At 41.5% G+C, this 27,529-nt stretch overlaps 1 protein-coding gene, 1 long non-coding RNA gene and 1 pseudogene across 3 annotated transcripts in view; 1 reads left to right on the forward strand and 2 right to left on the reverse strand.

Annotated features, from left to right (window-relative positions):
• LOC144368416 (uncharacterized) overlaps positions 1-11,625 on the reverse strand; it is a 51,480-nt gene extending 39,855 nt beyond the window's left edge. The window contains exons 1-3 of one of the 2 annotated variants that reach the window (XR_013428178.1): positions 11,559-11,625; positions 6,548-6,604; positions 4,373-4,475 (exon numbers count right to left, since the gene is read on the reverse strand). This is a non-coding gene — a long non-coding RNA (uncharacterized LOC144368416). Of the gene's footprint in view, positions 1-4,372; positions 4,614-6,547; positions 6,605-11,558 lie in introns of those variants that run through there. The other variant, XR_013428177.1, reaches the window with a different exon arrangement.
• A 5,453-nt stretch (positions 11,626-17,078) lies between these two features.
• LOC144368415 (hydroxyacyl-coenzyme A dehydrogenase, mitochondrial pseudogene) lies at positions 17,079-18,121 on the reverse strand (annotated as a pseudogene).
• A 492-nt stretch (positions 18,122-18,613) lies between these two features.
• LOC144368414 (Fc receptor-like protein 5) lies at positions 18,614-27,294 on the forward strand. The gene is made up of 6 exons (XM_078027251.1): positions 18,614-18,753; positions 21,066-21,086; positions 22,317-22,562; positions 24,498-24,752; positions 24,986-25,270; positions 26,773-27,294. Exons 1-6 carry the CDS (start codon positions 18,675-18,677, stop codon positions 27,066-27,068), a joined length of 1,182 nt encoding a protein of 393 aa, XP_077883377.1. The 5' UTR covers positions 18,614-18,674; the 3' UTR covers positions 27,069-27,294.
• The last annotated feature ends 235 nt before the right edge of the window (positions 27,295-27,529 follow it).

The following is a 27,529-nucleotide window of genomic DNA, read 5'->3' on the forward strand; positions in this document are numbered from 1 at the left end:
CTTTTGGGTCATGTCAGAACCCTGCCCATTATGTCCACATAAGGAAGGAATGATCTTGAACATGTGTGACTTTTTGGTTTTTGGATAAGAAACTTCCAGTTTGAAATGAGCAGGTCAGCTCTCTAGTGAATCATGGTGAAGCATTCAGTGATCATGACAACCCAATTCTAGCCAATAGCTTTCTCTTTTTTTTTTGAACAAAATAAAGACAGTTATTTTAAGAGGGCACAGTTTTGCTTCAAAACTATAGGGTCTCCTCTCAAAGCTTGCTGCAGACTTTGCACAACATCCTGAATAGCCACTGCACTCCTGGGTCTTTTCCATATGCTAGATTATAAAAGCCCAGAACAGAGGTGGCAGCACAGTAGCCTAGATAAGCTAAAGACCTCTTGTTTGCTCAAGGGCCCAATCAGAGACAGTAGTTTTATTCAATTGTTGAGACTGAACAGGGCAAGGCAACCAAATGTTACCCAGAGACCTTTCAAATTAGGGTTTCTTTCTTGATAAAATGGCAACAACAACTTAATTTTCTTTGAAAGCACTTTTCCAACCAGTTGTAGAGAGCCAACTACATAGTAAAACCAAAGAGAAAAGGGGTTAAATAGACTTAGAAATAAAAAATAATTTGCTAACTTATAGCAGCAAAAATCTGGATATTTTGCTAAGAATAAAATACCAAGGATGGAAGAATAGAACCCTGTTTGAGGTTAAATAAATCAATAGACTTGGAAAAGATTCTGAATGCTAGTACTGGTTCAAGCATCTAGGAGAAACCTTAATTAGTTGCTTTCTTGGTGGATCAAAACCTGTACTCAATGGTGGCCTGAGATGAATTCAGCTGAGATACTAATTCCCTGGCTTAATGTAGAGGAAAGATTCAAAGATGTATAGAGATGAGATTATTGAAGTGAACCCATCACCTAGGACCCATTCACGTACACCCTATGTTCGCTAAGAGTACATTACTTTCCACACAACCCTGAAACATACTTTGGTGATGAAAAAAAAAAATCAAATACTAGCCTCTTTGAAAAGCAAAACAGAAACAGGTCAGAAATAAAATTAAAGATGCTGCTACTAAAGTGGACTAGGGGGCCCACGGCATAGCTACCATAATAGGAAACAAGGCCCAGATAGCAATCAGAACACTGGACTGACTAGGACGTCGTATGACGGGATCAACAGGGGCCAGCAGGTCTTATCTGTATAAATGGAAACCAACTCAAAGCCCGGCTCCAATCTTCAAAGTCATGACCACCCCACTTTTGTGCCAATTAGTATGAGTCACGGCCCAGAGCAGACAATGGAATCCAGTCTAGCTGACTGAGGAGGAAAAAGACTTAATGCAGGACATTGAGGAAAGGGCTGGAGGGTGGGGTCCTAGGCTGAATGAGCCTCAAGGAAAACTCCCAGGAGCAAACTGCCAAACTGGGCTGGCAAGAGAGCAGACACCGTCACCAGCTGACTCAAGATCCACAGAGCCTCTGCTGCCACTAGGAACGTCCCCAGATCAAGAAGCTGCTGCCGCTGCTGCAGCTCAGCACCTCAAGATTAGAGACGGACCAAGGAATGAGCTCAGAGGAATCAAAACACCCACATCTATCACCCAGCTTCCAGAAGACCCACTGGGTCCAAACACCATATTCAAAGCGGCTCTCAGTCTTGTAGATGGTCTCTTTAGTGGAAGAGAGGAGACATGCAGGAACCTGGATGTACCCTTCCAGTCCCCGTTGAATAAGAAGCCACTCTAGAAAGAGGCTGGGTTGGTCTTTAGAAAGCCATTCTTCAGTTGTAATTCACAATGATTCTTTTAGAATGGAGTGACTAACAAAAAATGCAGACCGAGGGAAACTATCAAGATAGAACATTGAAGGTCCTGGGGAATAAGATTGATTGAATTATGCATCCATGTGGCATAACGAATCCCACTGTTATGTATAACTATAAGACATCGATAAAAATTTTTAGAAGTACAAGATGGTCTTTTATTTTTTCTATTATTTTTAGTTAACACACGATAATTGTACATTAAATACATGGATAAAATGTGTAATATGATTCAATCAACGTGATTGTCATATCTATCACCCCTCCCCCCCAAAATTCATCATTTCTGTTGGACATTCATCATTAATGTTGGACACATTAAAAATCCTCCCTGCTAATTGTTGTCAGCCACAGCTACCCTGCTGGGCTGTTGGACATTGCAAGTTATTCCACCTGACCCACGGTTCCCTATACTCACAGTTTCAGTTAGCTTTTTGTAGCTCTGACCAAGATATCTGACAAGAACAATTTAGAGGAGGGAAAGATTTTTGGAGTTCGTGGTTTCAGAGGTCTCTGTCCACAGATGGCCACTCCATATCTCTAGACCTGAGGTGAGGCTGAACATCATGGCGGAAGGATATGGCCCAGAAAAGCAGCCCAAGACATGGCAACCAAGGAGCAGAGAGTGCAGTGCCTTCCACTTACCAGGGACAAAATATAAACCCCAGAGGCACACACCCCTACCTGTCTACAAATACCACCCAGTTAATCCACATCCGTGGATTAATCCACTGATTAGTTTAAGGCCCTTGCAACCCACTCATTTCACCTCTGAAAAATTCCTGCATTGTCTCACGCATGAGCTCTGGGAGGATCCCTCATATCTAAACCATAGCATTCTGCTCCTGGCCCCCCCAAACTTATGCCCACCTCACAATGCAAAGTACATTAGTCCATTTCCAAGAGTCTTCGGAGTCTTAACAGTTCCAGCATTGCCCCAAAGTCCAAGATCTCATCAGAGACTCAAGGAAAACTCTTAGCTACAAAAGTAAAGATTAAAAGCAATTTGCATATATCTAATATTTAATGGCACAGAGTAAACGTTTCCATTTCAAAAAGGAGAAAGAGGGGTATAGAAGGAAGAGATGGGATCAGAATAAGACTGAAGTCCAGTTGGGCAAACAAGTCCTGTGGATTCATGGCCAGCATCTAGGGCACATGGCATTATGATGCTCCTTCCAAAGACCTTGTGTACCCACTAACAATCCTCTCCCTAACCCTCACCCTTCCCAGCCTCTGATAAACACTATTCTGCTCTCTGCTTCTAGGACATCACGATTTTAGCTTCCACATAGGAAAATATACAGCATTTTTCTTTCTGTGCCTTGACATATTTCATTTAAAATCATGTCCTCCAAGCTCACCCATGTTGCTACAAACCACAGGATTCTCTCCTTTATATGGGTAAATAGTATCCCAGTATATATACAGGCCATATTTTCTTTATCCATTCACCTGTTTTGTATAAGTTATTGTTTTACAATCTTTATTGGTACATGATTGTGAGATTCATTGATATGCACACCTCCACATAACATAATTTGATTAATTTCACTCCCCAGTATCTCCCCTAGCTATCCCCTCCTGTCTCCTGCAATGACTTTCCTCTGCCTTCTGATCTCCCTTAGATTTTTATGAGATCCCCTTGTTCCCTTCTTCTGACTCCCACAGATGAGAGAAAACATATAACTCTTCACTTCTCAGAGTCTTGCTTATTTCATTTAACATGAACCTCTCAACGAGCAGGAGTTTTTTGAGTCAAGGTATTCCAAGTCCGTAACGTGTTGCATGTTCGCTTTAAGCTCTTAGACAAGTTACAGGTTAATTTTCTGGGTTCCATTTCCTGCTCTGCAAAATGAAGGTCATGTCTGCCTCATGGAGTTCTTGGGGGAACATGCCCCATTCAGTCTTTCGCACTTACTGTTCCTTTTCTATGAGGTCTTCTATGACCTCCTGCTTAGTTAGCAACCTGCCCAACTCCCATCAATACCTCTCATCCATATTCATATTTCTCCAAGGACATTTCAACTTCTGATATTCCATTTTTTTCTTCTTTATCTGATTTCTCCACCAACAATTGGTGCTCTAAAAGGAAAGGGACTTTGATCTGTTTTGTTCCCTGATGTATTCCCAGTGCATCTTCTCAGAAACCAACACGCAGCGAGCACTTAGGTAACATTTGTGAATTATGAGGATTATATAAAGCAAGAAATGCAAGTGCCTGATAGGGAACTTCTCTCATATAAGCACTCAATACGTGTGAATTGATAGTATTACTATTATCGCACTCACATTTTGTAACTCAACAAATATTTATTGAGCACTTAGTAGGCATCAAACACAAAGATTGGTCAGAAAAAGTGTCTCTTCTTAAGAAGTTTCCAAAGTAATGTACTGAAAGAGATAGATATATTTTAAAAAAACTTTCACATAACATAGAAGTAATATTAGTGTGTACTTAGCCTGTGATTTAGGGAAAATAACATTAATAGTTATAACTGATGACCTCAGACATCTCAGGAGCTCTCTAAAACAAAATACCAACCTTTGCATCCAGGCTGAAGGGGATGGTTCTGCTCCATACCATCATCCTGGAACCCAGGGTCCTTGCATCTCACAGAGCCACTCTGTTCAGGGTTCCAAATTCTCTGCAAAAGGAAAGAGTGTGTGGACTTTACAGGTCAGCCCTGAAAATGGTATGCATTCCTTCCTCCCACATTCCCTCTGCCAGGACTTAGCCACAATTCCCTGCCTAATGAAGATACAGGTATGATCAGCACCCTAGTTAGTCGTTGCCACATTCAGCCAAGGGAAATACTCAAGGACATTTTCCTGGGGGAGGCAGCAGACACAGAAATCACTGACGTGTGGAGACAGGAAAATATGAGTTCAAAGCTAGGTCACAGTTAGTAGCTCTACAATCTTGGTTAGTGGCTATGTGACCTTGCTGAAGTTACTCAAATTCTGACCTACTTTCTAGCTCAGAAAAAAATGGAAAGAACGATAGAAATTTAATTGATGTGAACTCAGAGAAACACATGAAATTTTAAGAACAGTGCCTGGAACATAGTATTTAATAAATGTGTGAAATAGATAATGCATCAAGGCATAAAAGAGCAAAATGTGTTCAGGACAGTGCAGTTGAGTAGCAGAGTTGCATAATATACTGCTGCACTCAGGACCTTGGCTTGTAACTACCCAGGGCCACTGGAGTTTTAAAGTCAATCAACATTCAGATTAGCCCTTCAGACAGGCCCTCCTGGTGCCTGTGTAAAAGATAATTGTAAGCGGGGAAGACCTGCTGGTGACAGGGAGAGATCACTATCATCAGGTTAGCTGAAGGGGACCAGAGCCAGAGGTGTGTCAGAAAGGTCGGGTGCAAAACTTGTTTTGTGGGAAACTCAGGAAAAGCAGTTGGTTGATTGGAGGTGAAAGAGGGGGTTTAGAATGACTCCCTGGACTAGGTCTTGCGTGACCAGGGAAATGAGAAAACACAAAGAGACAAGCAGAATCCAAACCCACGGGCCACCCTGCCCTTGCGCTTGGTTCAGATTGTCCCAATCAGCTCCCACAACAATCTTGAGATGCCCTTCAGCTTTCTTTCACCCGGCACGTTACTTTGTGGCCTCATTTTTGTTTTTTTGGTTTTTTTTGGTGCTTTGTACATAATATTATACATAATAGTGGGGTTTATTATGCTGTATTTGTACATGCACCTACTGTCGTTTGATCTATTTCATTCCCCCTTTCTATTTCCCTCTCCTCCTTTCTTCCTTGATTCACTTTCTTTACTGATCCCTTTCTATTAGTTTTTTTTTTTTTTTGTACCAACCCAGGGGTACTAAACCACTGAGCCACATCCCCAGCTCTTTTTATTTTTATTATTATTTTTTTAAATTTAGAAGCAAGGTCTCACTAAATTGCTTAGGGCCTCCTTAAGTTGCTGAGGCTGGCTTTAAACTTGCAATCCTTCCGCCTCAGCCTCCCGAGTCGCTGGGATTAGTAGAATGCACTCACTCTGCACCCAAACTATTATTATAATTTTAATGGGTGCCTTATAATCACATACAAAAGCAAGATTCGTTTCGATGTACTCGTACCCAGATGTAACGTATCTTGGTAGATTTTTGTTCCTCAGTACTTCCCCGTTTCCACCCTCAACCTTCCTCTAGATCCCTTTGCTCGGTTATCTCACTTCTGTTTTTGTGAGATCCCCTTTTATTGAATTCCTTTTCTCTCTCTAGCTTTCACATGAGAAATTTTTAAAGACTTTCGGATGCTTCTGACAATTCCTTGCCTTTTACTCTTGAGCCAAGTTAGAAAGTTTCCCTGTATAATTTCTATGATCCTTTTAGTTCCTAGGTTTCAGGGTCCCCTTTTATCACGACCTTCCTCTGTACCCAGACACTCCATCCCAACTCTTGCTGGTCCTGTGTAATAAAATCTCTAAACTCAAGTATGAACTTGAGGTAAGATATAAAAACAGCCCCCACCCAAACGTCGGTTCAAGAGCCACAGAAAGAGGAACCCCAAGATAAATATATCTTTCATGTTTATGCAAACGTGTGTTGGGTCATCGGACTTCCCAGAGGCATGGAAAAATAATACCGCAAACATTTACATAAGCTGGAGGGTTTAGTGGAAAGCCTCGAACCCACGGGCTTCTATTACTTTCTGGTTTAAAAATCAGGATTTTCATTAGAAAAGGAGATTGGCTCACCTGCACAGGGTCCTCCTTTCAAGAAGCCACAATTCCTCCCAGGAAGCTGCCCAGGGACTACAGAAAAGATAACAAAATTAGATGCAAAACTGGTTATGTAATTTTTGGGGCCTGGTGTGAAATTAAAATGCAAACTCCCTCGTTTAAAAGGCAAGAAAATAAATGTACCATTGAAGGCACTAAAATATAACAGGGCCTGGTGGTACATGCCTGTAATAACAGCTACTTGAACCCAAGTTTGAGGTCAACTTAGTGAAACCCTATCTCAAAATAAAAAAAATAGAAAGGGTGAAGAATGCAGCTTTGGGGTAAGAGGCTCTAGCTCCAGTACTATACACTCACAAAAGTAATAAAATATGAAGCTTTTTCCTTTTCTTTCTTAGACCCTCCCTTGACTTGTCATAATCCTTTTATTTCCTATCTAATGTCATCCTATGAAAAGAAAAAATAAAATTATAAGTCATCAGCATGAATGTTCCTTCAGTGCCAATTTTACCTGCCAATATAAGAGCTTTTAATTAATATGTAGATGGGTTAGTCAGCTTTGTGTTAGTGGTGTTAGATGTGTTAGTTGCTTTACCAAAACCTGACAAGAACAATTTAGAGGAAGAAAAGTTTATTTTGGCTCATGGTTTCAGAGACCCATGGTGGAAGGGCATGGTGGAGGGGCATTGCTCCATTCATGCCTGGCCAGGAAGCAGGGGGGCGGGGAGCCACAGTGAAGATGTACCTTTCCAGGACATGCCCCAGTGACATACCTCCTCCAGCCCTGCCCCCAGTGAGCTGCCTACAGGTAACCACCCAGTTAGTCCACTCCAACTAGAAGGGACTGATTAGTTTACAGCTCTCATAATCCAGTCCTGTCACCTCTGAATATTCCTGCATCAACACCGGAGCTTTGGGAGGGCACCTCGTACACAGACCAAAGCAGTGGAATCACCAAAATTAGTTCTTATTTTATACTTTGTACAGACAAAATGCATTTTGTTCTTATCAGAAAGGTAGAAATGCTGCAGATTTTAAAAAATACTCAACTGTTTATATTCCATTTCTTTAAGATGTTAAGAAACATTTTTCTTTTTAAATTATATTTCCTATTCCCCCTACCAGACTTTTTAAAAATACTTTTTTTGTTGTAGTTGTAGACAAATAGAATGTCTTTATTTTATTTGTTAATTTTTAGGTGGTGCTGAGGATCAAACCCACTGCCTCACGCATGCTAGGCAAGCGCTCTGCCACTGAGCTACAGCTATGAGCACTTTCTGCCTTGAGTTTTCTGATGAGTAAGAACTGAAAGGCAAAGCCACTCCAGCTTGCCCTGTTTTCCTTCTGTGTTATTTTCATCATAAGCAATTAACCAATGCAGAGAGGCAACATAAAAAGGGACAGGAAATTGACCTTTCGTTGTTTTCTAGAATACCATGTCCTTCTTGCTCTGTGGTGAGCTAGTTCTAGTTCCAATGGAAAGTGCGACTTCCCCGGGCTGTCAATCATCCACATTCCACGAAGAATAGTTCTGAGGCTCCTTGAACTCCCATGCAAGCTGGGTCCACCTGGGATTCTGTGGCCACAGAGTATCGCTCATGTCATTTGCAAACTGGCAGCAGGGGAGGCAGACAGGCATACTGCAGGCACCTCCTCAGCACACGCCCAGCCTGGTCCCCGCAGATTTCATTTACAAAACACAAGTTTTCGAAGTTAAAACTATTAGTAATTTCAAGATGGCAGCAGCAGAGTATTAAACCAAGCTTGGGGTCCTCCTGAGCATGGGGTCCTATGGGACATGCCATATCCCATGAAACTAGCTATAGTTAGACATTTTCATCAAGTCATGAAAGGCTGGTCAGAAGCCTCTCCAACAGAGAACTGCTCTGGAATCCAACAGGCTCTACACAGCATTATCTACCCTCAAGCAAACAAGTTTCTCTACAAATTCTATAACTAACTGAACCTACATTGGAATATTTAAGTATGCTAGTTCTGGGTTTGGAAGGCTAACTGGACCCCCCAAAACCCAGACTAGAAACAGTTTTGACTAAACAGTTATGTGAATGAGAACAGCTAAAAGCAGTGTTGGCAGGCTGACAAACTTCATAACTGCCTCTCAGGCAGCTCTTTGGGGTATATTTTATGCACATATTATTTAATCCTCTAGGCAAGTATAATGCCAATTTTATAAATGAGGAAACTGGGGCTCAAAATCTTGCAAAATTTGCTTGGAGTCATTCGAATGATAAGCAACAGAGCTAAGACTATTTCATATCTGAATAATTCAAGTATCCAAGTTATTCCTATACAACAAGCTTCCTCACTGGTTTGTTCAAAGAATCAGAGTCTGATTTTAAAAGGCTGAGTTGCAAAAGTACTACAAAAAGAAGGGCTTAGAGATTTTAGGTGAGATCCACCTTGGCAGATCCAGCATGTATTCTAAGAGGAGGGGAAATCTGCCTGAGAAACCTAATGATAGGTGCCTGTGTCAATTTTTTTTTTCTAAGTACAACCAGGTAGCCAAATTATCTTTTTGTTTGTTGGTTTCAGTGCTAGGGATCGAACCCAGGGCCTTGAACATGCTAGGCAAGTGCTCTACAACTGAGCTACATGCCCAGTCCAGGTAGCTAAATTAATAAGGAATACAAACAGAGTGATGGGTGATATCCAGGAATTGGCTTAGGTGGGAGAATGGGTACAGATCAGAGAAGTAGCAAAGAATTTGAAGGCTGGAGACTTATGGGCCCTGGAGACCCATGCAATTAAGCAAGAATAGAGTACACAAAAAGCAGGTCCAGTATTCAGAGATAAAAGTTAAGGGTCAGATTACTCTGACGTAATATCCATCTGGATGCTGTTAGGGAAACAGTAGCCAGAATGCAAAGTGACCCAAAAGCATAGTTAGCTTGCCTGGAAAGAGCAGCTGCTGATGGTGGATATCAGACATTTTCTTTCTTCCTTTTCTCTGTTATCCTTATTTATGAACCTTCGATTGCGGTGGGCAGTACCCTAAAGACAATTCCACTAGTCTTTAATAAATCTTGTTGTACTGCTCAAGAAGATTCAAGCTACGACATACACATCAACAAAGCACCGAGGCTTGCTCCGACATGAACAGACTAAGGAACATTTCACCAAGTGAAAGAAGACAGACCCAAGAGAATCATATACTGTACCAATCCGTTTCTATGCTCATAATAGGCAAATCTACAGAGAAAGAAAGTAAATTATTAGTAACTAATTTCCTGGATCTGTGGGTGGGGGTTGAAAGTGATTGCAAATGGGTACTAGGTTCTTTTTGGGGTAGAGAAAAATGTTCTAAAATTAAATTATTGTAGGCTGGGGGATAACTCTGTGGTATAGCATTTTCATAGCATTGCATATGGCCTTGGGTTCAATCCCCAGCACCATAAAAACATAAAAATGAAAAATAAAATAAAAGTGAATTGAAATTGGTTTGCGTTGATAAAAACAAGGAGCTGTATTTTAATTAATTAATTAATTAATTTTTGCAGTGCTGGACATCAAACCCAGAGCATCATGCACACATGCTAGGCTAGTGCTTCACTGATGAGCTGCATTCCTATCCTCAAACAAGTGATTTTTCTCATTAAAAATTATACCTCAATAGAGCTGTTAAATATATATTCATTCACTCAGTTATCTTTTAACAAAAGCATCCATCACCACCAGGTAAAGGCAACTTGGTATAAAGGTTAGAGAGGAAAACGTAAATAGATCTTTGAAAGGGCAACAGATTTTGTGTCACCTACATTCAGGTTCCAAACAGGCAAGGAAAACATTACCAGTTTTGATTTGCAAGGAGGGTAGGTATGTGGCACCCATTTTAAAATGAAGAAAATCACTGCAGTAATTTGTCCAAGGTCACCCAACTGGTTGGTGGCAGAACCTGGTGACGGAGCCTGTGTTCCTTTGCCCCTCTGTCATGATAGTACATTGTCTGTAAGATTTTTCCTCCAGAAAATGATGCAAAATCGTTTAAGAAATAATGCCTTTTCTTTGTTCTGATTTGGTTTTGCTGCCAGGATTTTCTCTTCTGTATCGACTCTCTCTCCCTCACTGTATTATATGACACTTGTCTCCTAGCCACTATGCCAGAGCATCTTCTTTGTCAACATTTAAAATTCTCCTCATCACTCAAAGAGCTCCTAAGAGGTTCTGGCCCTTGTCCAAATTGATGAACAGAATTCTAAGAGATATCCCAGCCCCACCCAATGATTATGAGATTTCTATGGCTAATTTCCTACCTCTTTCTTTAAATATGCCCTCCAGACATCTTTGAGTATTATCTGTATGTTTTGTAAATAGTTCAGTGTTCATTTTTAAACTTCAGAACACTGAGTTTCCATTTCCTGTCACCAAAATAGCCCTTAACAATTGCTCTTGAGAGGTAACTCTTCAGCCATGAAAACTGTCCCCGCTACAGCCGGCTTTAAGACTTGCATTGCATCTGAGTTCCTGTTCAAATGCCTGTGACTGTTGTATCTTTTTATTGAATTTGTTAAGGCTCGGGCAGATCTGGATTCTGGTCTTGGCTTTGCCATTATAGTCCACAAGTCTTTGTCTTACAAAGCCAGAAACTGAGAGCTGAGGTAAATAAAAATCATACAGATATAGATTTGAATAACATGATTAACAAACTTGAGCTGAAGAAAAAGACTTTAAGAAAAAAATCATTATTAAGAATAAGAATATATTATACATTTATAAGCTATGGATAGCAATATCCGCCTGAAAGAACACTGCCTGGGTTATTTTGCTATTTAACTTTTTTAGTGTGGAGGCAAAGATTTCAAAAGGTAATCTTTACAAAATATCCAATGTGGTTACAGTAATCATCCAATCAACGTACCTATTATTGGACTAAGAATCTTTCAGTTCAGAATAAATGCATATCTACCACATTTTATTTTTCTGAAACCAACCACAAACGACAAAAAAAGAAAAATGAAACTTTATCTTCAATGAAACTTTTTAAAAGCCACATCCCCAACCTACTTACTCTGAAGAACCAGAGGGAAATTCAAACGAAACCAAGAGAAGAATGAAGTTGACAGTGTGTTATTTATTTAGCTTCAGGATAGAAGAATTTAACACACATTCAGTGTGGTCACTTATTAACTAGGTTGACTTTATAACTCTAGTATTCTTCTGGCTCTAAAATTCTAAGATAATTGCAAAGATACTTAAGCAGTCCTGGAGCACATAAAAAAATAAAACTAGAAGGATTCTTCCTTAATAAAAGTCAGATTCATTTTGAATGAAGAATATTAAAATGATTTCCAGGAAGGCTGGGAAATGTATGATAGTTTAGAATTGTTCTGATAGTATGTTTGAGGAAAGGACAGTTTGTGTAATGTTAATAATAATCAACCCCCAAAATTGAGTGAATCAACACATAAAAGCTGACTTTAATCTCAGTTTCATGTCCAATGTGCCTCAGCAGCAGACCCAGGCAGCGAGAGGCTTCACCCTTTTATGAGTCCACTCTCTGAAACACACACGCTGTGGTCCAGTAGCCAGGGAAGGGCTGATGAACATTTCCTACCTGTTCTTGTATATTTCAGCCTGGAATCAGGATGTACCACTTTCACCCACAGTTTATTGGACACACAAATCATGTGGTTCTCTATTATTAGGGAGCTGGGAAATGGTGAGACTACGGCTATTCCACGAGCAGTAAATGCCTCTGCCATATAGTACCAGGCGATGAATAATCATCAGGAGAAATAAAACGTCATAAAAATTGTTAATGCACTCAAATTAAAACATGCATGCATAAAAACCAGGAACCATAAAAGGCATACAAAAAATTGAGAGCTGAGGTAAACTAAATCCATAAGGATATAGATTTGAAAAACATGATTAACAAACTTGAAGAAAAAGACTTTAAGAGAAAAATCATTATAGAGAATAAGTTCATTGGAGGGTAGGGGTACTAGGGATTGAACCCAGGGGAATTTAACCACTGAGCCTCATCCCCAGCCTTTTTCGTATTTTATTTAGAGACGGGGTCTTGCTGAGTTGCTTACAGCCTCACTAAATTGCTGAGGCTGGCTTTGAACTCAATCCTTCTACCTTGGCCTTCCAAGCCATTTGGATTACAGGCATGTACCACTGCTTCTGGCTGGGTTATTTCTTAATGATAAAAAGGACCTTCTTAAGAAAGATAGAACAAACCCATCCCCGTTAGCTCTTGCTGCCTAAAAAAACCACACAAAAGCCAGGTGACTCAAAGCAATGGTTCTATAATTGGTCATGCTCAGCCAGGCACCTGGCTTATCTGGGGGTCATGAATGTGGCTATGTTCATCAGGGAATATAACGGGGTGTAGGAGAATCCAAAATAGCTTAAGTCACATGGTCAGTGCCTTATCTGAGTTGGCTGCACCAGCTGGGGCTGGCTGGGACTCTCCGACATGGCAATTAGATTTCTTACATGATAATCTGGGGTTCCAAGAAAACACAAAGGCTCTGCCAAGCTTCTAAAGAATTTGGTTTGAAATTTGCCCAGCTTCATTTCTGCCACATCCCATTGGTCAAGCGAATCATAAGCCCAGCTAGATCTAAGGGCGATGGATACAGCCTTCCTTCTTGATGGGGGAAACAATATGACAGGAGTTGTTACTAGTCATCTTAGGAGACAGTGCATTCTCTGGCCACAAACGTTTACATTCTCTTCTGTAAAAACAATGGACTTATCACCTCTAGAGATACCCAGACTCATTCAATCCAACATCGGTTTCAGATTTAAAGGAGAGCATCCAACCATCTAAATAAAGCCCAAATGTAGATGAGATTCCTCCAAGGTGACTCCTGGGCAAAAACACAGAGACTTTTAATAATGATGAGTCACACTGTCACACTCACACCGAGGTAACAATTCTAAATGAGAATGCATCTCATAAAATAACTTCAAAAATACAAAAAAAAAAAATTTGACAGAAAAAAATGAACAAACAGAAAAATCCAGAATTATGATGGAAAGCGATAACATAATTCCTTTGGTAATTGATAGAAAATCATAAAGAAATATTAAGAGTATAGAATATTTGAACAATTCAGAATAGAATATAGAACACTCTAAATGACAAAGGACATACTGCAGCAACACTTGCATAATGCAAATTCTTTTTTAAAGAAAATGTAGAATATTTGTAAAACTTTTCAGACACTAATTTATAAAGCAAATTTCAACAAATTTCAAAGACAGATTGAACTACAGAGAGATTGAACTAGAGATCAATGATAAAAGAAAAAGAAATCACTAAGTGTTAGGAAGTGAAACAATACATTTCAAAATAATCTATGGGTCAAAAAAGAAATCCTAATAAAATATTTAATCATTTTGAACAAAATCATCATAGAAATATGACATATCAAATCCTGCATATTGTAGCTAAACCCACATTTAGGTTAAAAAATATATAGCATAAATATATATATATATATATATTAAGAAAGAAAAAACTATAAAAATCAAATAGCTAAATATCCCTGTAATAAGTTTTTTAAAGACAAATTAAATCCAAAATGGTAGAATGGAGAAGATAGAAAAGAGCAGAAATTATTGAAAAAGAAAAATAAACCTACAGCATAAAAAAAGTCTGTAAGACCAACAATTCTTTGAAAAGGCTAGTCCCCCTGATAAATCCTTCAAAGACTGATCAAGAATAATAATTTTTAAAAAAGAGGAAAGAAAAAGCACAGTTATCAATATTAGGAATGAAAAAGGGAATGTCACTACAGATCTCAGAACTATTAAAAAATAACATGAAGACATTATAAATAATGTCATTATGTTTGGAAATGTAATTGCACACATTCCTGGAAATATATAACCTATGTAAACTAGCACAAACAGAAAGTATCTGAATAAACCTGTTTGGATTTCAAAGTCAAATCTGTCATTAAACATACATTCACACACACAAACATTCCCCAGAGAAAATTCAGGCCCAATCAGCTTTACCACTAAAACCTTCAAATGGGTAAGGAAAAAAATAACAATAATCTTAACACAAATTCTTTAGGACAATAGAGAATGGAGGAACTTGTTTTATGAAACCAACATAATTTTGATATTAAAATTTGTCAAGAAAGAAAAAGTATAGGTCCACCTTTCTCATGATGAACACAAATACTAAAATCCAAAACCAAATTAAAAGTCAAATCCAGTAATTCGTAAAAAAAGAACAACTCCTCATGGCCCAGTTGAATGCAGAGATGATTTTACATACATCATGGTCAATGTGATTGACCATAAAAAAAAAGAAAAACACGATCATTTCAATAAATGCAAAATAGGTATTTACTGTGACTCAATGTCCATCATGTAGGAAAAAAGAAAAATTCTTAACAAACTAAAAATGGAAGTAAACTTACTTAATCTAATAAAGACTTTCTACCAAAATCACCTAAAAAAATATACAATTTAATGGTGAAATATTGAGAACTTTCCCTGTGTGACTGGAAGGACACCTGTTATCACCACTTCATTCAGGATTATGTTGAATATTCTAGCCAGTGTAGTAATTCAGAGGAAAAATTATTAAATACTAAAAAGTTATATATATATATATATATATATATATATTTCTAGATGATAATCTACAAAAATATCTTCAGGGTCTTAGAGTAGACAAAATCAGAAGGGATTATACAAATATCTAACCATAAAGGAAAAGATTGATGAATTAGACTCCATCAAAGTTTAGAATGATCATTAATCAGAAGGATCTATCAACGAGCAAGAATAAAAGCCCAGACCGAAGAAAGACATTTGCAATATCCAACAAAGGATCCATATCTAGAGTTTAAAAGAACTATAAAACATAAAGACCAAAAATAGGTAGATATTTGAGCAAACATTTCACATAGAGAACAGATATCTAAATCACCAGGGACATGAAAATTAAAATCTTATTAAGACGAATCCAACAAAATTGCTAAAATTCACACGATGGCAATACTTGCATTAGCGAGGACTAGAGCATTGAGAACGCTCGTGTTGCTTGGTGGAGTGTGAATTGGCACAATCGCTTTGGAAAATAGCATGGCCACATTTTCTAACCTGGATAGTGTCTAGGCATGCCTGATGAGCCGGTAATTCCACTTCCAGGTATTTACCCCATAGAAATCCACGCACATGTACTGAGATCTATAGAAGAATATTCACAGCTGTTCTATTTGTTTTAGCTCCAAATGCAGGCAGAGACTCTGTTCCCCTTGAGGGTCCCCTACTGAACTGAGATGGATTCGTCTCTGTTTACCCCATATGTTTTCCTCAGGGCACGGTAGTTCTAAATGTGACATCATATGCCAAAGGCAATGTGCATTATTAGATACAAAGTTAAATGTCCCTTTAGGAGGACCAAGGTGTGAGTCCAGAGAGAAAAGGTGGGGAAAAAATATTTCAAAGAGAGAAACTGACATTCCTTATGGCAGCTAATGTCTTAGGGGCCTTGGTTGACCTGTGCACCAGCACAGAAACCTGACTTTTAAAAAATTATAGAAGCAATTCATACACATGATGCATATAAAACAGGATAGATACACACAATGAAATGGCTCTTTCCCACCAATAATACATCAAATATAACCATTTATTAGTGTTTTCCATGAAAAGGTATATTTATACTTACAAAAATACATTTATACACGTGTTCAATTTTTTCCATCTATAACAAAGAAATAATACTGCAAATGCCAATCAGCACCTCATGTTTTGTCCTCTCCCATTAATCAGAGTGGTCTAATCTTAGCACGTGGAGGTTTGCCTCATTTGGGGGAGAGGTGTTAACCAGGGACTGAACTCAGGACACTTAACCACTGAGCCACATCCCTGCCCTATTTTGTATTTTTTTTTAAATTTTAAGTTACATGTTTATTTCCAAATTTTCACAGATTAATAGATTGCATTTTCTTAGAAGACAATTTACAGGAGTTTGCAGCTCTGATTTCTTATTAAAAAAAAAGAGAGAGTAATGATTAGGATTTGATGATTAGGATTTGTAGATATGAATGATCATGAAAAGACGTCTTCCTGGAAACCAAACATACACAGATATTCCCACCCATCCAGCAACAGTGTCTTGATGATGAGCCAAATAAAGACATAACATCTTAGGTCACACCCAGATGCAGGATAAGGCTCAAAGCTGCAGGCAGCAAAATATTCTCAGAAAGGCAAGATGCAGGCATGGATTGCTGTCCCTCACAGATGCCCAGTGTGCGTTGCTGGCTCCTCATAGGAGTGCACAGCAACATGAAGCCAGCAGCTCACTCTGGGAGGAAGGGCCTCTCCTTTCTCAGTGACTCAAACAATGCATTACATAAAAGACAAGGTTCGAAAGAAACATTTGCTCCAAGGCACTGAGGGTGTGAAGTTTTTTTAGAAAATACATAAAAAAGAACAGACTAAAAAAAGAAGTTAATTATCAATGGAAGAATCTATCATTACTGTGACTAGTGAAATAATTGCCTCAGATAGATTATAATTGAAATGCACATTGAACAGACTGCACAGAGAGGGATTGCCTGACCAAAGCGCATCCCCATGGCTCTCGGGGCTGGTTAGAGCACACTCACGAAACTTCTTCCTGAAGCCAGAGAAGCTGTGCATCGTTTGTATTTGTAATATCCTTCTCCAGTCTTCTTGCCCAGCTTCTTCTCTGCTACCAGCTTATTTAGTGATGTGCTGGGCTGAAACAGTGGGTTCTTGGCATCCATTTCATGCCACCCATCCAGAATGAACTTTGTAGTATCCAGTCCAACATAATCAAGAAGCTCAAATGGACCCATAGGGTATCCAGCTCCCGACTTCACTGCAGTGTCAATGTCTTCCTTGGATGCATCTCCTCGTTTATGCATCCTGATCGCTTCTATAAGGTGTGGCACCAGGAGACGGTTCACAATAAACCCAGGAGTGTCCTTGCAAGAAACAGCATGTTTTCCCAAGGCTTTGCTAAAGTCCACCAGAGATTCAAATGTCTTCTGGCTTGTCATTGGTGTTTTAATGACCTCTACGAGTTTCATCAGGGGCACTGGGTTGAAGAAATGAAGGCCGGCAAATGGGTCTTGTCTGGTGGTGGCATTGGCTATGCTTGTGATCTGCAAAGAGGAAGTGTTGCTGGCAAAAATTGTATGCTCAGCAGAAAACTTGTCCAGCCTTTGGAAGAGCTCGTTCTTCACCTTCAGGTTCTCCACGATGGCCTCCACCTCCAGGTCTGTGCTGTGGACGACAGATGCTGCATCTGTGCAGGTTGATATGCTGCTCAGGGTCTTTTCCACAAACTCATCACCAGCCTTAGGATTTTCTGCAAACTTCTTCTTTGACATTTTCCTAAGGTTTTCCTCAATACTTTTTTTGGATTTTGCCAGGTGTCCTCTGTTTGGTCCACCAACACTACTGTGTGGCCACTTGCTGCAGCAACCTGGGCTACGCCAGGCGCCCATCAGCCCGCTGCCGATGACCGTCACATGCTTGACGATAATTTTCTTCGCCTCCGAGGCCAAAGGACAAAGAAGACAAGGAGCGCACAAACTGCCTGGTTACGAAAGCCATGAGGCAGGGACGGCTCTATTTTGTATTTTACTTAGAGACAGGATCTCACTGAGTTGCTTAGCTTCTCACTTTTGCTGAGGCTGGCTTTGAACTTGAGATCCTCCTGCCTCAGCCTCCCAAGCTGCTGGGATTATAGAGTTGAGCCACCACACCAGCTAGGTTTGCCTCATTCTTAATAGTTTGTCATTGTATAGATGGATTGGAATATTCTTAAACAGCCTCATGCTTCCAGTGTGCAGGTAATAATGAATAATGTTACAATAAATATTTTTTATAGAACTATCTTCACATACTTTCCTTAAGGTAATTTCCCAACAAGAGAAATATGAGGTCAATGGCATGTATTTTTTTTTAAGAACCCTAATCTTTATTTTCCCCATTTGATCAGAGGACAGGAAATCCTGATTGGTAGTTAACCATGGGTACTCCCACTTCCTTGTTTCTAATTTACTAATGCATTTTGCTCTTTTCAAAAAAGCATGTTCTCAGATGTGCTACTTGAGGCCGATGTGAACAGTGTGCTGACTGTAAGATCAAGACCAAACCTGCTTTTATGAGAAGACTTGTCTTTGGGTCTCAGGTCTTGGTGGTTCCGGTCTTCATGCTGCTGTGGGTGACTCTACTGGTCCTGGGTGAGTAGATGACTCAACATGAGCCTGGGTTGGGGTCTGGGGAGCTCCTCTCTCCACCTGGCCCTGGCCCCTTCTTGGAGCCCAGCACCTGCTCAGTCTTTCCCACATAAAGATACTGTATTTTAATGTTTTACTGTACAGCTCAGGGTTTCCTCTAGTGAATTCAAAGAAAGTGGTCACGGGTGGAAAACAATTCCTTCAATCTTACAGAGAAGAAGCCCATAGCGCTCTATGAAGGTTTCACTTACATTTCTCTTTAACAGACACTTCATGAAGCCTTAGAAAGATATGTTGTGTCTGCTTGTTCTTAGTGTTTGATTCTGGGAACAGTCTACCCTCTTTCTGCAAAGGAGATGCATTTGTTCCTTGTATGACAAGGTCAGATCCTGGTGCTGGGCATGAGAGGGCAAGTCACAGCAGTGATTGACAGATTAAGAACACAATAGGGACAGGGGTAGACAAAACTTCAGACACATGACATTCTCATTGTGCGTGTGCATAAGTCTCTGTGAAGTCATAGCTACGAAGTGGCTAGTTTTTGGTTTTTTTTTTTGCCAAGGTTTAAAGGTCAGAATTAAATGTTTATAGATTTGTTTGGAAAAACAAAATTTCAGTTATTGTCTATGGATAGCACTATCCCAGGTACTGGGGAATGATGAGAGGACATGGGAGGTACCATTTCTTAGCTCAGGAAGCTCAGCTTTAGACGGGCTCCCAGCGTAACCAGTGTGCAAGAAATAGCTCTGGAACAGGATCCCAGTGAAATCATTGTGGAGGCAGAGTTTCCAACTGATGGTGCAGGCGATAATAAACTACCCAACAAATGCTGATAAAGACTTCATGAGACTCAGAGGGACAGCAGGACGAGGAGGCGGAGGCAGGAGGGACAGAGTGGATATGATGGAGGAAAAGAGGACCCTACAGCTAGAAGGTACGTGGGATGCTGGAATGTTCCAGAGACAGAAGCACTTCCTGGTGTGGCACCACGTGGAGGGAAAGGACAGGAGAATGGCGAGGGGCATGCACTTTGGGTTCAAAACGCCATACTGTCACCTATTAGCTGCTAAGCTTTCTGGCCTGTAAAATCTTGAATAATCAAGAGAAAGGTCCCTTACTGGATAAGCAATCTGGCAACATTGAACATCAGCACTCTCGCCCTGCCTTCTAAGGTGCTGCACATCTTGTCCCATCAAAGGGTACTCTCTGTCAGAGTGCTCCATCTAAGTGTCCAATTCTAACCTTGTCACAATCCTCCTTGAAAACTTTCCATGGCTCCCCGTGGCTTCTATCATAAAAATGGACCTGCCTTCTCAGGCCCTGCATCCCTTTTTCATCTCATTTTCCCCGTGGTGCCTTCCAGACACCACCACCCCGTCCCTCCCCAACTACCCCACAACTCCTGTACCAGTGTCGCTCTTCACTCCTGCGCCCTTCCTGTTTTGATTACTCTTCCCACCATCTGTTGCCACACACAAACACTAACCCTCCCCTGGCTGATTCTCATTCATAGTTTTCTCCTCCTCCAGGCGCTTCCATGATCCACTCACCCTCTTCAACACACACACACACACACACACACACACACACACACACACACACACACTCCGCACCGGGCTGGGTAGCCTTCCATCCTCCAATACCTCCTGTGTAATTCTGTTGTTGTACTTAGACCCTGGGTTATATCACCCGGCATCACGATGCTGTTTCTCCCACTGCTCAACGTTTTGCTAGAAGATACCATTTTTATTTGCTCTTATTAGTTATGCATGAGAGTAGAATGTTATTTTGACATATTATGCATATATGGAGTATAACTTCTCATTCTTCTGGTTGTGCGTGACTTAGAATTACATCGGTTGTGAAATCATATACGCACATAGGAAAGTGACACCCGGTTGATTCATTGTCCTGTCTTTCCTATTCCGACCCCCTCCCTTCCCTTCATTCCCCCTTGTCTAGTCCAAAGTATTTCTATTCTTCCCTACCCTCCTCCCTTCATGTGCACCCTCATATCACAGGGAACACCTGGCCTATGGTTTGGGGGATTGGCTTACGTCACTAGCGTGATAGTCTCAGATACCGTTTTTAAATTTATGTTAGACGTCTAAGCACTATGTTGTATGTGAAGACGTTTGAAAGATAACAATATTTTAGACATAATTTTCTTTTAATGGAAGAAATAATAAATGGATTGGGGAAAGGTATTATCCTTGAAAAACTGAAGAATCCATGCTCTGTGCTCATCTCTGGCTCTTTATTTTTATTGTTTATTTATTTATTTACTTACTTATGTGTTTATTCATTTATTGCAGCTCCTGTCAGTGAACAACTTGGTGAGTTCTCTCTTTTGCTCCTCAGTGTGTCTGGATAAGCGTGTCTCTCTAACATAAAACATTTGCCTAAAAACCCCTCCTATTTTCCATTTCTTTGCCAAGGCCGGCAAAGATGTGAAAATGACACCCGGTCTCTTGGCATTGCGCAAGGGTTAGCATATCTTCATGGTCACCCTCTGCCCCTCCCTGGGTGAAGTGTTAGATCCAGTCACTGACCTCGGCTGGGCCCTGAATTTATTCCTACTAGAGCTGGACCCCACTTATCCACGAGGCACTCCTTCCACTCCGTGGTCACCGTGCAGGGCTGGGGGTAGGCTCTTCTCTAGTCAGCCAGCCAGGAGAGATCCTCTGAAAACATCCCACTGTGAGATGCCAGCAGGAACACCCTAACCTCCACAGCTCTGGAAGTCCGTCCTCCAGGAAATGTGTGGGGACCAGGCCAGGGCTGAAGGCAGACCGCCTGTATCAACGTTTACTCTAGTTGTGACTCATCCCTCTTGGGGCCAGGGGGTGTCTTGGCTATCTGAGAATCCATGAATAGCAAGAACTCCCCACGTTTCCTCTCCTCCTCCCAAATCAGCTGCTTCAACTGCACCCTAGGTCACCTCTGGATCCCAATAGATAATTTATCCATTTCTTGTCCTTCCATAATTAGCTATGCTGGGGGTTTTCTGGACATTTGAGTTATCATTTATAAAACGAAGCTGTTAGGCAACTTGATCTCTTAAGCTTTTCTCGGTAGCAAAAAACCCTCGATAGAATTATCTATTCTTTTAGGAAAAGTGCAAAATTGTGATTTTAACAATGCCTGTGTAAGCTCTGCCTGTAATCAGATAGGGAACGGGAATTAGCTGAGTTTTGAATTTAAGATTAAGACAAATGAAATTATCTACATAAAACTCATTCAGCCCATCGGGCAGTGACTCCAAGTAGCATATCCAGAGGATGTAATTGTCACATAACAGCTAAAGGCTACAGACACAAACACTACAATTTCTTCAAAGTGAATTAATGTCTCTAAACCTGTGGGGTGGTGTGTGTGTGTGTGTGTGTGTGTATGTGTGTGTGTGTGTGTGTGTTTGCACACGCACACACACATTCAGGAATGTGATGACAGGGGTGAGGGTCATTTTCCCATGACCCACTTCCACCACAGGTAACTACCCACAGACATTGCAGTGAATCCTCTTGAATTCATACTGTTCTTTGCTACTCTCTCTTCCTCCTCAGTAACTCCATCCAAATCCATAATTTCCCTTCAATTTCCATGGACCGTTTTCTTCCAAGGAGAGAGCATGGATCTGACCTGCAAAGGATCTAGTTCCCACTCCCCATGGACAACAAAATGGTACTTTAAGGAAAAAGAATTAAGAAGAACCCCGAAAAGCACCCTAAGGGTTCGTGACTCTGGAGACTACAGATGCCAGGCTGATGACTTGCCTGTGAGCGACCCTGTGCACTTGGAATTCTCTACAGGTGAGACAGAAGTGAAAGAAATAAAAACCTTAGAAGTTATTTCAGACCATTTTCTCTCAGGCTGCTGACACCATTCACTTGGGTCGGCTCTTGAATGGACATTTTTGATCCACATTATAGTAAAACAAGGAGCGTGTTCACAGGCTCTGTGTGTAACCACACAGGGAACAGAATTAGCTTCTTAAGTTTGAACCTAAAAATTAAGAAAATTGATACTATCCAGATAAAATTCATGTAGCCCAATGGGCCGAGACTCCGAGTAGTGTATCCAGAAGGATATCATTGCCACATAACAGCTAAAGGTTATGGATGACCCTGACACTACCATTTCTTCAGAGTGAATTAAGGTCTTCACACCCAGGCAGGGTGTGGAAAGGGGGTGTTGTAGTTTCATGGTTTTGTGGGGGGGTTGTTTGTTTGGGGTATGAGGGAATGGAATCCAGGGCCCTCTACTATTGAGCCACGTCCCCATCCCTTTTTTTTTTTTTTAATTTGGAGACAGTGTCTTGCTGAATTGCTCTGGCTGGCTTGAACTTGCATTCCCCCTGCCTTGGTCTCTTGATTCACCGAGATTACAGACATACACCACCATGCCCAGCTAACCCTGTGGTTTTCAAAATTTGACCTCAGTCAGAAAGCCTGGGAAGGTTTTGGGCTTGGGGTTTTTTTTGGTGTTGTTTTGCTTTGTTTTCGTAGGGAGTGGGTACTGAGAATTGAATTCAGGGGCATTAGACCACTGAGCCACATCCTCAGCTCTATTTTGTATTTTATTTAGAGACAGGGCCTCACTGAGTGGCTTAGCACCTCACCATTGCCAGGACTGGCTTTGAACCCTCAGTCCTCCTGCCTCAGCCTCCAGAGCCACTGGGATTACAGGCATGCACCACCATGCTGGGGTCTGGGAAGGTCTTTAATCATACTCAGGCCCTACCTTATATTTACTGAATCAATATGTGTAGACTTGCAGGGCACAGGGGCCCATGCCTGCAATCACAGCTACTTGGAAGAATGAGGCAGGAAGGTCATAAATTCAAGGCCAGTCTGGGAAACTTAGCAAGATCCTGTCCCAAAATAAAATTTAAAAGTGCTGAGGATGTTGCTCAGTGGTAGAGTGCTTATCTAGAATGTACAGGGATCTGGGTTTATTCCTCAGTATTTCAAAAGAAACAACTTATGGGAGTGCAGTCCAAGAATTAGTATGTTTTATAAGCTGCTCAGGTGAAAGGAAATTTGGGTTGAAATTCACTTGAACAGTTCCTATACATTAAGGTGTGTAGTTTTAAGCCATATTACTTACTTGAAATAACAAGTGGCATAATGATTTGTCACATTTATAGCTATAGATGAAGAATTTCCTGTTTGTCCTAAGACCACCTGTTATAAAGTTGAAGTCATATCATCCCAGTTACAATGTCCTTTAATTTAGTGAAAAAGGAAACAGTGTAGTAACATAACAATTTCCCTCTTAAACATTTACCTATTAAAGGGATCATAAATAAACATCCCCCAAAATGAAAGACCCTAAGTGACCAAGAGACGAAGATTCATTAAATGAATTACAATGCTGCCCCTAAAAGAAAACTGTCACCCATTGAAAATCAAGCTCAGTAATGAGGGAAAATATTCTGACATAGTAAATAAAAGGCAATTTATCAAATATATAAATATTATTTCAATTCGATAAAGGAGAAAAAAAATACACAGAGACGCTCACATATTTGAATACGGAAGAAAAACAATTGGAAGCATCTCTGGGCAGCGAGATGGTAGATACTTTTTACTTACATTTCTACTTTCCAGCTTTTCTCAATTGCATATGTTCGTTTTAAAATCCAGGGGGGAAGTGATAAGTATTTTAAGAATCCTTGGAATAATAATGAAAAGAAAGAGGAAACAGTGGGATGAACCAAATAACTGGTCTTATTTTTCCTCCAGCTCCACTGATCCTCCAGGGTCCACCTTATGTGTTCGAAGGAGACTCCGTGCTTCTAAGGTGTCGGACACAAGCAAAAATGGAACTGAATACTGTAGCATTTTTTAAGAACGGTGAACGCCTGATATTACCTAATAATAGTTCTGATCTGCACATTGATGATGCCGATCTGGCGCACAATGGTCACTATCACTGTGGTGGCTATATGCACACGTGCTGTACAGCTTCTTCCAATAGAGTCAGCATCCAAGTCCGAAGTAAGGCTTTCATTGTTTTGTGAGTGGGCTGGTGAGAAGGAGGGCACCTGAGGTTGCAGAGGTAGACTAGGAAGAAGAGGGTGGGCTGGGGTGCCCGTGAGAGAAAGTGCGACTGTGCTGTTTGTGCTGATGGACGGCAGAACTCAGAAATGCTGGTGCCACAGAGGCACTTTTCCCTCCGGTGCCTTTCCAAGCCTCACTCTTCTGGGGACTGCTGTGATCTTTCTTTCTAGTGCTGTTTCCACGTCCCGAGCTGAGCAGCAGCTCCTCTGAGCCCACGGAGGGAAGTCCAGTGACCCTGACCTGTCAGACTCAGCTCCCTCCAGAGAGGTCACATGTCCAGCTCCAGTTCTGCTTCTTCAGAGACGGTCAGGTTCTGGGGTCAGGCTGGAGCAGCTCCCCAGAGCTCCGGATTCCCGCCCTGGGGACAGAGGACTCAGGGTCCTACTGGTGCCAGGCAAAGAGAGTGAATTCCCACGTTCTGAAAGAGAGTTGGAAGATCTCCATCCCTGTGAGGGGTGAGTCTCAGTGGGTCCTGGGATGGACAGGGGACGGGACTGGGAGAGTTGTGTGCAATCGCACATCAGTTTGGTTCGTGTGGAACGTGCTTCTTCCACGTGTGAGAATGGGAGCTGTGTGACAGAAGAGACCTCAACTCTTGTGGACATCTTAGAAGAGTTTAGAGAAAAAAAAAAGTCCAGGAAGAGAGACAGGGCTCATTTTTCTTTCGCTGCCTTTAGATACGACTCTTTTCTTCTCTGAAAACTCTCTTCCCTGATGCCCTGTGTTTCCTGCTCGGTCTATAGTCATGAGCCATGGCTGGGCTGCCTGGACTCTGCTCAGCCAAATGGACAGACTTGGAACACTAGGTGCCTGGAGCAGAGTGCGGAAAGACAGGGAAATCCAAGGACAAAAGGTTGGGGAATAAACGGTTCCAATTTCATGTCCCTGGGAATGGTGGTGTGCCATTTTCATTTTTCCCCAAGTTTCTAAAATTGTAGACATTTTCAAGCATGACTCTCATCCAATGGCCCAATGGTTCCCTTTATGAAATTTGGTCTGTCTCATGGAAAATATATTTAAGCATTAGGAAGGGACACGTGGCCTGTGGTGCCCAAATTCCTGAGTGAGCCGGGAAGGAAAGTGATAGCATTTCCCGTAAATTCATCCCTGTTCCTAAGAAAAACAAAAGTTCAATGATACTTTCTTCTAAACTGACTAAATCCTATTAATCTTGCAGTTCCAGGAAGCAGAATTTTTTAGGGTCACTAGCTTAAGGACAAACAGTCCAGCAAAGGTGGAGAGGGGATTTATGGTCCAATAGTTAAAACGCAATAATTCCTGACAAAGTTTTCCCCCAGCCTCGGGTTCTTCTCCCCTTCAGTTTAATGATCTTCCTTTGTTCTTAAAGCCCTGAGGATAACTCAAAAAGCACTGCCCTAAGCCAACATCACGACCAAAAGCCCATCACAGATGAGCCTACTAGACGGGACTGTCCGGGGTCCCAATCCTTTGACCTTCTGTGTCACATGCTACACAGGTTAAGAAGGGTGTGCTCCAGGGCAAGCCTACTAAACACGTCAACAGTGTTCCTTTCCAATTAGCTGTTGCTGTCACTGAATCCCCAGGACAGTCTCCTTTGATGCCAAGTCTCCCTGCCCCCTGCACACCCTGGTCATTTTACTCAGCTGTTTGGGCAGCAGATATCACCTCTGGGATGACTGACCATGTTCTATCAAGGTGTGGGTGGGCATGAGAGCAGGATAGAAGACGGGGCTAACTCTATTCCTAGGCTGGACTCTCCACAAGAACATTAGGAAGTAGAGGACCTCCCTAGCCAAGCAGGGACCACAGCCTCTCCAACCGTCTCCCTGTTCCCAAGGACAAGGTAACTCCACTCCAGGCTAACCTCATATAGGGAATCAGCGGATTCTGCCATTTCCAGCCTGTGACTCTCCTCTGTCCACGAGCACCCCACTGCCACGAGGCTCACGTCTATACATTTTTTTTAATTTATTAGGAATTACTGTCAAGGTCAAAATTCGCACTGACCCAGCCTTAGGACCAGTGTTTGAAGGGCAGAAGTTGACGCTCATCTGCTCAGTAGACAGGCTCCCGGGGTCCATCACGTTCTCCTGGTATAAAGTCAAGCTGGGGAAGGAAACGAAGATTCACACATCCTCAGAAGCGGAATTCAAGATCTCCATGGTGACAGACAGAGACGCTGGGGACTATTACTGTAACGTCAACAGTAGTCACAAAAGTTTTACCAGCAGGCTGGTGACCATCAAGCCACGGAAAGGCGAGTGCTACTGAGTGTCATCCAAGGAATGGATTACCAAACTGCACACAGGGGTCCTCTGTGCAGACCACAGGCAGTCGGGTGGGAGTGGACATTGGCATCCAATGCTCTGAGAAGCCTTCCGGGAGTTAGTCAGAGTCTAGCAGGAAAGAGCTCAGGACAGAAGGGGCTGTGGGCCGTGGGAGGTTTTGGAAACTCTCAGACATAGAGATTAAAGAAAACGTTCAGTGGTGAGGAATATGTCTGCGCCCTTCATATTCACCAATCCCTTTGCAGTTTAAGCAACGATCAGTGCCTCTTAAGAATGAAAAAGCAGAACAATTAGGATGTTAGAGTCAGGACTGATCTAGGGCCACATCTCTTGACCAGGCCCTTGACTTACGGATCTTCAGGGACCCTCCCTACACACATGTAAACAGAGACGGTCAGAGAATGGGCACGGGCAAAGCCCTGAGCCCTACCCTAATGAAGTGCC

The sequence above is a fragment of the Ictidomys tridecemlineatus genome, chromosome 11 (genome assembly GCF_052094955.1).
Source record: "Ictidomys tridecemlineatus isolate mIctTri1 chromosome 11, mIctTri1.hap1, whole genome shotgun sequence".
Lineage (NCBI taxonomy): Eukaryota > Metazoa > Chordata > Mammalia > Rodentia > Sciuridae > Ictidomys > Ictidomys tridecemlineatus.

What these genes read in the sequence shown, in the direction of transcription:
- LOC144368414 (XM_078027251.1), top strand. Translation starts at nt 18,675, where the DNA reads ATGAGAAGACTTGTCTTTGGGTCTCAGGTCTTGGTGGTTCCGGTCTTC. An exon ending in TCCTGTCAGTGAACAACTTG is followed by an intron (nt 21,087 to 22,316) that starts GTGAGTTCTCTC and finishes CTTCCTCCTCAG; the next exon opens with TAACTCCATCCAAATCCATA. An exon ending in GCACTTGGAATTCTCTACAG is followed by an intron (nt 22,563 to 24,497) that starts GTGAGACAGAAG and finishes TTTTTCCTCCAG; the next exon opens with CTCCACTGATCCTCCAGGGT.